The 13279-nt window shown below is 45.3% G+C and overlaps 2 protein-coding genes across 2 annotated transcripts; one reads left to right on the top strand and one right to left on the bottom strand.

The window, feature by feature from the left end:
• The first annotated feature begins 697 nt into the window (after window positions 1-697).
• LOC109156678 (40S ribosomal protein S15a-1-like) lies at window positions 698-2520 on the top strand. The gene is made up of 4 exons (XM_019304516.1): window positions 698-807; window positions 1113-1260; window positions 1340-1500; window positions 2221-2520. The coding sequence occupies exons 2-4, from the start codon at window positions 1128-1130 to the stop codon at window positions 2317-2319; spliced, it is 393 nt and encodes a 130-aa protein (XP_019160061.1). The 5' UTR covers window positions 698-807; window positions 1113-1127; the 3' UTR covers window positions 2320-2520.
• A 2585-nt stretch (window positions 2521-5105) lies between these two features.
• On the bottom strand, window positions 5106-6676 carry LOC109156680. The gene is made up of 2 exons (XM_019304519.1): window positions 5775-6676; window positions 5106-5115 (listed from the first exon to the last, which is right to left on the bottom strand). Exons 1-2 carry the CDS (start codon window positions 6674-6676, stop codon window positions 5106-5108), a joined length of 912 nt encoding a protein of 303 aa, XP_019160064.1.
• Window positions 6677-13279: the final 6603 nt, after the last annotated feature.

Here is a 13279-nt window from a genome sequence, read left to right as displayed (position 1 = left end):
TAAAATTGGCTGATAAACTAACTATTTACCAAACAATACCTATATTTTCTTTTGATTTCATTCTGTTCCTTTAATAATACCGGTCGCCATGAAGAAGAAGAAATGACGTTAAATGACCATTTTGCCCTTATAAATAAATAATTTTAAAAGAATTACAATTTGGCCGGCAGGACCAAATCTGCTAATAATTGCGTAGTTAAAGGTTTAAATTGAGAGTTTTGAAAGTCACGTACTCAAATTATCAGTACCCTAATAGTTACGGGACCAAAAGTGCAATTTGTTCTTTTTTGGTGTTAATATATTATAGCTAGTGTTTATAAAAGTTGATGATGCGAGTCTTGTGGCAGAGTTTTGGGCAATTTATCAAATGTTATTTCTAAGTTGGGACAAATTAAGATTTTTGGATATGATTATTGAATTGAAAAGTGACTCATTGTTCAAAAGGTTATGCAAATTAACAATGTTCATTATTCTTCTCTTCTTCTCCCAAATACTGCACATTAAACTATTAAATTAAGTCCGTGTGGGTAATGTTCATTATTCTAAACGTATGCGGAGCAAGAATTTTTGTTTTTTTTTTTTAAACATCACTACAAAGAGTATAAATAAAACTCATAAGTCATAAATGTGAAAGAAAATGCAACGTTGCAAAGGCCCACTAAAATCCATTGTAAGCCCATAGCAGAAACCCTAAAAACAGTCCATAATCAACAGTGCTTCTTTCCTTTATACTATCAAGCTCTATTCAAAGAAACGTCTCTGCCGCAGTGATTTGATTTCTTTCCTCTTCTCCGAGTCAGTGTTCGGGTAAGTTGTCTGGGATTTGTCTTATAATTTTTCCCATTTTCGACGTGAATCTTGTGTTTGATTGTTTCTTCAATTGCTTTCGTGAATTACATTGGTGCCCTATGTTTAGAGACTTGATTTTTAGCTGCTATGGTCATAGATCGTTAGTATATCACTTTGTCCCTTTTAGTTTTGAGAAATATGTTGCTGTCTACCGTGTAATCCAACTTTTTTGTCTGAATTTCAGTTCGTTTCCAGTTGCTGAGATTTTTTTTTTTTTTTTTTTTTTTTTTTTTTTTTTTTTTTTTTTTTGAGTTTTGATATAGAACTTTTGCTAAAAAATGGTGAGAGTTAGCGTGTTGAATGATGCTCTGAAGAGCATGTACAATGCTGAGAAGAGGGGAAAGAGACAGGTTATGATTAGGCCTTCCTCAAAAGTGATTGTCAAGTTTCTTCTGGTGATGCAGAAGCATGGTATGTTTGTTTCATTCTGTGAACAATTGCTGTTATGGGTTTGGTGGTCTTGGTTTGCTTACTCTTGGATGTCTTGCAGGATACATTGGGGAGTTTGAGTATGTGGATGATCACAGAGCAGGTAAAATTGTCGTTGAGTTGAATGGGAGGTTAAACAAGTGTGGTGTAATTAGTCCTCGTTTTGACATTGGTGTCAAGGATATTGAAGGGTGGACTGCAAGGTTGCTTCCATCAAGACAGGTATCATACACTATTCAAATTAATATTTTCCACTTAGAGATGTTTACTATTAATCTTTCTTGATTCATACTGTTGAATCTTTTTTGGCCCTGATCAGCATTGTGTTGTGGTAATGTACTTGTCAAAGGATTAATGTTGGTACACATTCTTTGGCACTCATCTGAAAGTTGTTTATCTCATAAAGGTCTATATTGTTGATGTGGTTTTTATGTTCTGAAGATTTTATTCCAGTTTCCTTGATTTTCAGCTCATGTCTATGTTTCGTGATTTGTATTTTACACTGAAAGGGAGCCCTTTGGGTTTTTCTCCAAATGAATTTATTGTTTTTTTCAAGTATATTTGATCTGATTGTCTAGATTGTATAAATCAATTTGTACCTCTATCATGTTCTCCGTAGCATGTTTGATTAAATAAGAGTGACAATCCACGTTGAATTTGGGGCAACTCACTGAATATTTGCAAGACCCAAGTGGTAGCAATTGTCACAAAATAAAGATTTCTTTGTTGATGAGCAGTTGAGGCTCTCCTGCAAAGGAGGGAATCCTGTATATCTCCGAAGGGTCAATCTCATATCCTATCACCTTGGGGAGCAGAACTCTGCAATTACCTCTTGGGTTTGGCCATGAGAAGTACATTACTTTTATGTGTAATTATAATGATATAAAAGCTATTTTGGATTTTGGCGTGTTAGTTTACACATTCTATTTGATGGATTTTCAGTTTGGATACATTGTGCTGACTACATCTGCTGGCATCATGGACCACGAGGAAGCCAGGAGAAAGAATGCTGGAGGAAAAGTTCTTGGCTTCTTTTACTAGAATTTTCTTGTTGACGAGAATGACAGGTGTTGGTTTTTGTCATGTATTTCTGCTTTATACCTTCAGCATGGAGATCTATATGTTTGATTTTAACTTTGTTTTCCCTAAGATTTGAGTAGATTTTGTTTGCCTTTATTTCATTTTGGAATGACATTATTGACTAATACGTTTAAGCCGAATGTAGTGACCATTTCTATGTCACTGATGCAATTTCACACACCATTTACCATCTCTGCACATACCTGCTTGCTTGCAAGCTCCATTTATACGAGTATACCCATGGTGTGCCTTCTCTTTAGTGATATTTGCATACGAGGCTTTTGTTTATAGCGTTGAATGAGTATTGTGTTTGCGTGATTGGCCAAAAGCCCAAAATGAGGCATGACCGAGGCTAATTAGCGCGATTGAACTACATATGATTGGAATGAGACAGAACTATGAACTAGGCAATTGATCAAAAGACTCGCTTTGTATGAAGAAGCCATGAACTTTTTTATTGTTGTCAGGTAGAAGAAAACAGCATCAACTCTGCATTTCTGCAAACTTGGGTAAGGTACAATGCCAAAGGTTCTTATGTTTTTAGGGTAACATCCACCAAACATGCTAATTAATTTTCTTTGCAAATTTATTTTTATCAAATACATTTTTTGAAAATATTTTCTCACAAATTTAATTGATAGGAAATAACCAAACATACTCATTACTCTAAAGATATTGTAGTTCATAGTAACGGACAAGAGAAAATTTAAGAAAACATGCAATTTTTTTTTTTCAAATTAAATATACTAAATAGGAAAACCCTTTACGACGAACTCAACAAACATATTAAATAGGAATACCCTTTATGACGAACTCAACCAAGATAGAGTGTTGTTGTATTGGTAAGAATTGAACCAAATTTTAGAGTTTTAAAAATTTTCTCTGATCATTGTAGATGGTGACCAGAAATTTTATTCTTCGATTAAAGATGGTCAAAAATAGTGCCTGCACTTTTGACCTGTGGTGGGAAAACTTTTGATATCCAATTTCAAAATATTTAAAAATTTTAATTTTAATTTTGGGAAAATAGCACTTTTTCCCCCTATGTTATATACTTATAGCACTTTTTCCCCCTCAATTATTTATGTAAGCACATTAGCCCCCTCAATTATTTTAAAAGTGGTGGTTTTCCCCCTTAATATATTAAATTGACATTTCTACCCTTAAAGTAAACATTTTATTTATTTTACTTCTCCAACAAATTATTGCGTATATGTAGCGATTACCACGGTTCGATTCGAACTGAACCAGACACTATAGCAATCGAATTAAAAGTTTTCAGTTATGATTCAGATCTAGAACCCAATATTTGGATTTCAATTTATTAAATTTAAGAATAAAAAAAAAACTGGATCATGAACCGGCGGTTCCGAATCCCGTTCGCGATTTTGAACCGTCTTTATTTTAAAATTTTATTTTTTATTTTAAAATAGCTTAAATTCAACAATAAATGTATTTTATTTTTTCAGTTCGGAACATGAACCGGCCATTCCAGTTCGCGATTTTAATAAACTCTAAATATCGCGTTTTGATTATAAATTGTAATTGGAATATTTTGGTTTGGTTACTATAGTATCTAGTTTGAACCAAATTATAGTAATAATTTATTAGAGAATAAAAATAAATGAAATATTTATTTTAAGGGTAAATATGTCCATTTAACATTTCAGGGGGAAAAAGAGCCACTTAAATAATTGAGGGGGGAAAAGTGCTATAAGTATATAACATAGTGGGAAAAAATGCCATTTTCCCTTTAATTTTTTAGCAGGAAATTCATAGTTTTGGTCATTTAAAAAAAAAAAAAAACCTGTTTTAGTCATTAGTTATACCTAAATTTTAACTTAGTGAGTGTTGAGTTTTCTGGATGAGAACAGATTGTATTGTATTTACTGAACTTAATTACAATGAGATCAGATGATGTGAATATATAGAATAGAGAGTCACAGTGTGACAATGATAAGAAGTAGAGAGTCACAGTGTGACAAGGATAAGAAGTTCTAAACAGAGTCACAGTGTGACAAGGATAAGAAGTTCTAAACAGACTCATATACATAGAGTCCTAATACTCCCCCTCAAGCACAGTGTATACTAGTAACCTGTAGCTTGTCCCTTAAGGAAGAAAATCTAGGTCCAGGCAGAGCTTTGGTGAAGATATCAGCAAGTTGATCTTTTGTGGAGATGAAGTTGACTTGGATATCGCCCGAAGCTACTCGATCACGAACAAAATGATAATCAATCTCTACATGCTTGGTGCGCGCATGAAAGATTGGATTGACACTCATATATGTAGCTCCTAGATTATCACACCATAATTTTGGAATGGAAATACTCGGAATCTGTATTTCACGCAGTAATGACATAATCCATAGAACCTCAACACAAACATCTGCAAGAGCTTTGTATTCAGCCTCAGTGGATACCTGGCAACAGTTCTCTGTTTCTTGCAAACCCATGATATAAGATTACTCCCCAAGAAAACAGCAAAATCACTCGTGGATTTTCGATCGTCAGGACAACCAGCCCAATCAGAATAAGAGAAAGCATGAATGTCTCTAGATGAGCACCGTCGTATGCGTAAACCATGATCAACTGTTCCCTTAACATACCTGAGTACCCGTTTGAGCTGCTCCTAGTGTGATATGGTGGGAGCATGCATATGCTGGCATAACTGATTAACTGCAAAGGATAGGTCAGGTCGTGTGACAGTGAGATATTGCAGTGCTCCACTCCTGTATTGTGTGGGATCATCATATAGATCTGAATTAAAGGGGACAGTTTTCGAGACAGAGATAGGTGTAGAAAGGGGTTTGCATTCAGACATTCCAGCCCGTTTTAAAATATCATTCATATACCGTTGTTGAGATAAAATAATCCCATTGTTACTCTTAACTGTTTCAATACCCCGAAAGAAATTTGGTTCACCAAGATCTCTGATTTTGAATGTAGCAGACAATTTGGACAAGAGCTGAGACATAATACCTTGATCACTTTCCATTACAAGAATGTCATCCACGTACACCAATAGATAAACCAAAGCAGAGTCTTTAGAGTAATAGAACAGAGAGACATCTGTCTTGGATGCTTGAAAGCCAACCGATAGTAAGAACGTATGTAGTCGATTAAACCAAGCTCTGGGAGCTTGTTTTAACCCATACAGAGATCTTTTTAACAAACAAACATGATTCGGGAAGTTAGCATCAATATAACCAGGGGGTTGCTTCATATAAACTGTTTCAGTCAGATTACCATTCAGAAAAGCATTATGAACATCTAACTGTTTGATAGACCACCCAGATGATAAAGCTAGAGATAGAAGGAGTCTTACAGTCGTAGGCTTTACCACTGGACTAAAATTGTCAAAGAAGTCCTGACCTGGAACCTGATTAAAACCTTTCGCAACCAGCCTGGCTTTATGCCTTTCAATAGCACCTACATATCTGGCACTGAACCTGATTGCTACCACTGTTGCGTCCGCGACCGCGGCCACCACGCCCACGGCCACCTTGCTGTCTACCGCCACCACCACGATTGGACCCGCTATTGCCACCGCCTGCTCGTTGACCGCCGCCACGGTTCTGACCTCCGCGACCTGATCGGCCGCCACCGCGCTGAACAGCAAGAGCCGCGGAGCACCGCCGTAATCACGGCTGGCGATAAATTCTTGGGCGCCGAGGAAGTCCGCCAACTCCTGGAGCGTGACCGGCTGCCCACGGACGGCAAGAGACGCGGTGAGGGCACGGAATTCCGGTCTCAAGCCGCGAAAAACAAAGAGATTCTGATCGTCGAGGGAGACGACGCGGCCGGCAAGGGTGAGCTCTTCAACAATCACCTGAGCTCGCCCGATGTAATCCGCAACCGAAGAATCACCCTGGTCCAGTCCTTGCAACTGGCCGAGAAGGTTTAACGCGCGGGCGCGGGAGGAAGACGACAACGTCTGAACAATGGCCTTCCAAAGGGCATGACTCGTGCGACGTCCGACGGCGATTGGCATGACCTCGTCGGAGAGGGAGGAGACAAGCATGGACAACAATGCTTGATCTTGACGCATCCAAACGGCATAGGCGGGATTCGGCCGTGGCATGGCGTCGGCAGCAAGAAGAACAACCGGTGAGGGTTTCGTACCATCAACAAATCCCATTAGGTCATGCCCGTGAAGAAACGGGACGACTTTCGTACGCCATAACAAATAATTCTTGTAGGTTAACTTCGTACTGATGAAGTCATGTGTGGTGGATAGCGACACAATTGACGACGAACTTGACGACATAGCAGCATCAGACACGGTCCGTTCGGAGGAATTAACAGATCCGTCAGCCATAGGGACGAGAGACAAAGAAAAAACCCTAGCTTACTGATACCAGATGAGAACTGATTGTATTGTATTTACTGAACTTAATTACAATGAGATCAGATGATGTGAATATATAGAATAGAGAGTCACAGTTTGACAATGATAAGAAGTAGAGAGTCACAGTGTGACAAGGATAAGAAGTTCTAAACAGACTCATATACATAGAGTCCTAATATTCTGTAATGTTGATTATACGAGAATATGAGATGGAAAGTTGACACCATGAAAACACAGTTAGGGTGTGTTTGGTTGATGGGTTTTGACCATAGGAATGAGTATGAAAGTGATTGTTATTGTTTGGTTGATAAGTTTTTAGAATACTACTATGGATTTCGAATACCACATCAATTGAAAAATTCATACTTAAATAAAATAAGGGTTTCATTCCCGATTCATTCTCAAACACTACTATTAGTAACCATTCCCATTCTACCCTACTACCAAACATGTTAAATACTTTTACCAAAATCCATTACTATTACCAAGTATTTGATACCCATTCCGATTCCCATTCCCATGTGCGAACCAAAAACACCCTTAGTTGATGCATGAATGCATCCACCACTTCTTTATCTTCATATCAGACCATATTAAACTAATAACATGTTAAACTTATAATTCAGTGTATCTTCAATCTGAAGTAATTTTTTGCTTCTCAATAATTCATCAATTAAGATAAACAAGTATTTATCGAGAGTTTCTCGTAAGAGTGTCTTATATAAAAAGAGTCATGGAGGGAATTTGAGAAAATTTTACAAAATAACCAATTTATCCTTTAATAATTTGAAAAATTAAAATAAACTTTTAATGTTAACAAAATCTATAAGTAATGGATTAAAACAACCACTTTCAACATAAATGGTAGGGAATACCCCGACCGACATGCCTTCGTCTTTTTTATTCTTGTTTGTGCAGGTTACAGGTCGGACTTTCTTAGAAGAACCCGGTCGGTTGTCGACCGGGAATTACCCGAACGACGTCCTCCAACCCCGATCGATAGCCCTTAGGCGAGAGAGCTGCGGAAAGACACGTGGCGGCATTACGCGCTGACAGGCAATGGCACCCGGGAAGAGGACACGTGGTTGCTACGTGGGAGACATGCCGAACGGCCGGATTTGTGTCTCCGGCCCAGCGGCTATAAATACCAGCGGTTGCAACAGTGTGAGGGACTTTTGGACGATCGAAAGGCTATTGATAGAGCATCCCGACCGCAGTCAGTCGGCCCTCAGAATAGCCAGTGTAGATTGTACTTAGGACCTTCACCTTGATCAATAAAAGACGTTTATTTGCTTTAATTGGTCTTGTGTTATTTTATTTACCGCTTACGTGGCAATTAACACTATCATTTTGGCGCCGTCTGTGGGGACCCGTGCAAGTAAGCTAACGTTTGACGAGCACCCGTCCTATTTCTCAACATGTATCCATTCGCATACAACCTCCTCGACGACGATCAAGCGGATGCGGCCAGTTCATCCGATCATCAGCAGACGCAATACCAAGGTCCCACCGTTGATCTCAATCTCAACCTCTCACCACCCCATCCAGCAGCTCAATACCCGGTCGCCCAACAGCCGGTCAACTATATCCAACCGGGATATCCAACACCCGGTCAGCAGCTTCAATACCCCGGGCAATATCCTTACCCGGTCCCACCTCCACCATATAGATATTGGCCCGGCCAACCGATGTTCTATACACCACCGGCCGGTTATCCACCCTACACGCCTGCGTACACGGCTTCAGCCGCCGCTCCTCCGATTTACCCGACCGCACAGGTAGAGCCGGAGCATCAGCCCACTTCCCGAGCTCGACGCTCGGCTCGTTCACAGTTGGGGTCGCAGGGTGCCGAGGCCATGGAGGTACCACGGCAGGCTCCACAGGTGCAACCAGAAGTTCAAGCCCAAGCGGAGGACCCCGAAGAAGTCAACCGGGCAGTAGCATTCGAGCGCCTCCGACCAGCAATGCGGCAGCGATTGGGATCGCAGGACCCGAGCCGGCGCTTGGGAGATGTACCGATGCTGGAGGCCAGCCAGGAGGCTTCATCCGGGCATAGTGGGTCGAGATCTCACCGTCGACGACGCGCCCGGGAGACAACCCAGGCCCAGACGGCCGAGCTCAACGAGACCCGAGGACTGCTCCATGATCTCCAGGCAGAATTCGCTCGGTTTTGAAACGAGCAAGCAGTGAGGCCCCCGGTCGACCAATCGTCCTTATTGAGGACACCCTTTACAGCGGAGATAATGGCCCAGCCATACCCGCTCGACATGCAGGTCTCGCGGAACAAAGGTTACGATGGCCGTACGGACCCTGAGGTCCGTGTCAACGACTATTACAGCAATATGATGATGATGGGCGTGTCAGACGCCGTGATGTGTAGGGCTTTCTACTCCACGCTTTCCGGTCGGGCGGCGGAGTGGTTTCGAACATTGCAGCTGGGCGCTATTGACCGATTTCCTTGTCAAGTGGAAGGCTGTGGTCGGGGAAGTTGAACCGATGGATGACGCCACCGCCACCCATATGCTCCACATTTCTCTCCGGGCGGGTTATCTCTATCAAGATTTCATCCTCCATCCCCCGGCCACTTATGAAGAAGCCCTTCGAAGGGTGACGGATTACGCTAATGCCGGAGAAGCGAATGCCGTCAAACGATCGCAGGAGGTCGGGACTTCATCCCGTAAACCAGCCGGCCGGGCGGAACATCGGTCGGGTGATGACCATCCCCGATCCCGCACCAGGCCTGGCGAGTTTACGGCCTTGAACCGATCAGCGGCGGAAGCTATGTAGTACGCCCAATCTTGCAACCTTATCCGACTCCCCCATCCCGGACAAGACAGACCGGACAAATCTAAGCATTGCACTTATCACCGGTGTGCCGGGCATGACACTGAAGAGTGTACCCACTAACGCCAGCTATTAGAAGGTTTGCTGAGTATTGGAAAGCTGGACAAGTGCGTGGGGAAGAGAGAAGAAACGAAGAAGAATACCGATCGGAGAGATCATCGACGTTCACATCACCGCTCCGATCGCTCCGATCGTGGTGAACGTTCAGATCGGTCGGGTCATGACCACAGGGATGACCGCAAGGACGACCGTCGGGACCCCGACCCTCTATCTAGCAGCCGACCATCCACGTCATTTTTGGTGGATTGGATGATGCTTCCCGACCGAGGGAGAATTGCCCGGTCGCGATCGTAGACTCCCATGATACCGGGAAAAGACAAAAGATGGAGCCCATAACCTTCACCTTGGAGGACCAGCCCAACAGCGGTGATCACGGCATGGAAGCTCTCGTGGTCACCATTAATGTAAATGGGACCGATGTCCAGAGGGTTATGGTGGACACCTGGAGCAGTGTTGGTAGGGAATATCCCGACCGACATGGCTTCACCACGACCGAGGTACCTTCGTCTTTTTCTCTTTGTCTTTGCAGGTAACAAGTCGGGCTCCTTGTAGAGAACCCGGTCGGTGTCCGACCGGGAGGTGCCCGAGCGGCAGTGTCGACCACCGATCGGTAGCCCTTTGGCGAGAGAGCTGATAAAGGACACGTGGCGGCTCTCTACGACGACAGGCAGGGCACCCGGGAGGATGACACGTGGAGGCTACGTGGAGAGCATGCCGAACGACCGGATTCTTGTCTCCGGCATAGCGGCTATAAATACCCACAGTAGCCACAGTGTAGGGGACTTTTGGACGATCGATAGGTTGTTGTTAGAGAATCCCGACCGCAGTCAGTCGGTACTCAGAGCAACCAAGTAGATTGTACTTAGGGCCTCTACCGTGATCAATAAAGACATTTACTTGCTTTAATTGGTCTCGAGTTATTTCATATCGCTTACGTATAATTAGCAGTATCATTTTGGCGCCGTCTGTGGGGACCAGTGCAACAAAGCTACGTCTTGACGAGCACTCGGCCTCTTTGCAACAATGTATCCGTGGGCATACAACAACTTCGCCGACGACCAAGCAGATGCGGCGAGCTCATCTGACCATCACGCTACCCAACAGCAAGGTCAGACGGTCGATCTAAACCTCAACCTCTCGCCACCGCATCCATCAAACACATACCCGACCGCCCAACAGCCGGTGAACTACATACAACCGGGATTTCAGACGCCCGGTCAGCAATACCCGCAACCGATGATGTATCCCGGTCAGTATCCGTACCCGGTCCCACCTCAACCGTATGGGTATTGGCCAGGCCAACCGATGTACTATACTCCTCCGGTTGGATACCCACCGTTCACGCCTGCGTACACGGCTCCAGCCGCCGCCCCTCCAGTATACCCGGCCGCTCAGGTAGAGCCGCAGCATCAGCCCACCTCCCGGGCTCGACGCTCGGCTCGTTCGCGGTTGGGGTCGGGGGGTGCTGTTGCGATGGAGGCACCCCGGCAGGCCCAGCAAGCAGAAGAGGTTCCCGCCCAAGCGGAGGACCCTGAAGAAGTTGCCCGAGCGGTAGCTTTTGACCGTCTTCGACCGGAAATGCGGCAAAGATTGGGACCCCAAGATCCGAATCGCCAACCGGAAGACGTGCACATGCAGGACGCTAGTCAGGAGGCTTCATCCGGGCATAGCGGGTCGAGATCACACCGACGGCGACGTGCTCGGGAAACAGCCCAAGCCGTCCAAACCGCCGAGCTCAACGAAACCCGAGGATTGCTCTATAACCTCCAGGCGGAAGTTGCGCAGCTCAAGAATGCATACCCTGCAACACCCCCGGTCAACCAATCGACCCTGCACCAGACGCCTTTCACAGCAGCGGTAATGGCCCAGCCTTACCCGCTCGACTTGAAGGTCTCTGGAGAGAAGAGTTATGACGGACGGGCAGACCCTGAAGCCCATGTGAATGATTTTTACAGCAGCATGATGATGAATGGCGTTTCAGACGCCGTAATGTGTAGGGCATTCTACTCTACGCTCACTGGTCGAGCAGCAGAATGGTTTCGGACCTTACAACCGGGCTCGATCGACAGATTTGATACCTTGGCGATCAAGTTTGTGAGGAAGTTCATTACTTCCAAAGTGGTGAGAAAGTCCTACATGTATCTTGAGAAGGCCAAGCAGCTAGAAGGGGAAAGCTTGACCGATTTCCTCGCCAAGTGGAAGGCAGCGGTCGGGGAGGTCGAGCCTATGGACGATGCGACCGCCACCCATATGCTTCACATATCTCTCTGGGCGGGACATTTGTATCAAGACTTCATCCTGCACCCCCCGACCACTTATGAGGAGGCCCTTCGGAGGGTCACAGACTATGCCAACGCCGGCGAGGCGAACGCCGTAAAGCGCTTGCAGGAGGTCGGCTCATCGTCCCGTAAACCGGCCGGCCGGGCGGAACATCGGTCGGGAGATGACAATCCCCGATCCCGCACCAGGCCTGGCGAGTTTACGGCCTTGAACCGATCCGCAGCGGAGGCCATGCAGTACGCCCAGTCCTGCAATCTCATCAAACTCCCCCATCCCGATCGAGATGGCCCTGACAAGAGTAAGCATTGTGCTTACCATCGATGCGCCGGGCATGACACCGAGGAGTATACCCACTTGCGCCAATTGTTGGAAGATCTGCTTAACATGGGAAAATTGGACAAGTGTGTGGGGAAGAGAGAGGACAATAAGAGGAATACCGATCGGAGAGATCACAGGCGCTCTCATCACCGCTCCGATCGGTCAGGTCAGGACCGAAGAGATGATCGAAGGGACGATCGTCATGATGACCGACGGGACCCTGACCCTCCGTCTACCAGCCGCCCGTCCGGAAAGCCTACCATACATGTCATTTTTGGTGGGCTAGAAGACGCTTCCCGACCGCGGACCAATTGCCCGGTCGCTATTGTGGACTCCCGGGAGACCGGGAAGAGGCAGAAGATGGAACCCATAACCTTCACCCTCGAAGACCAACCTAGCAGCAGTGACCACGGCATGGAGGCGCTCGTGGTCACGATTGACGTTAAGGGGACAGATGTCCAGAGGGTTATGGTTGATACGGGCAGCAGTGTGAACGTCCTATACTTGGACGTCTTTGAGAAGCTTGACCTCGACAGGAAGGAGCTGACTCCGGTCGGTGTACCACTGTCAGGATTTACCGGGGCTCTTATTTACCCCGAGGGGAAAATAACGCTCCCGGTCGAGATCGGCGCACCTCCGAAGTCGATCAAAACGGAGCTGGAATTTGTTGTGGTCAACCTCCATTGCGTCCACAACATAATCTTGGGCCGACCCGCCATTATGAAGATCGGTGGGATAATTTCTATGCTCCACCTGTGCATGAAATTCCCCACCCCCAATGGGGTCGGTGTGGTCCGTGGCGATGTCCAATCCGCCCGGAAATGTTACACCCGAGCGGTTAATAGACGCGACTCTGGTCCATCTTCCCGGGTGAACACCATAGCCAAGGAGGAGGCTAAGGATCGGAAGGAACAACCTGAGCCTTCCGAAGAAATAGAAGAGGTTCCCCTGTCCGAGGACCGCCCGGATAGGAAAATCAAGATTGGCCGAGCCCTCACCCCCGAGCTTCGAGCAGAAGTTTTGGCCATACTCCGGGAGTATGCCGATATCTTTGCGTGGGGGCCTGAAGAC

Source organism: Ipomoea nil, unplaced genomic scaffold, assembly GCF_001879475.1.
Source record: "Ipomoea nil cultivar Tokyo-kokei standard unplaced genomic scaffold, Asagao_1.1 scaffold2754, whole genome shotgun sequence".
NCBI classification, from domain to species: Eukaryota; Viridiplantae; Streptophyta; class Magnoliopsida; order Solanales; family Convolvulaceae; genus Ipomoea; species Ipomoea nil.
The sequence above is the reverse complement of the archived record's forward strand: the minus strand, read 5'-3'. Positions and strand labels throughout refer to the sequence as shown.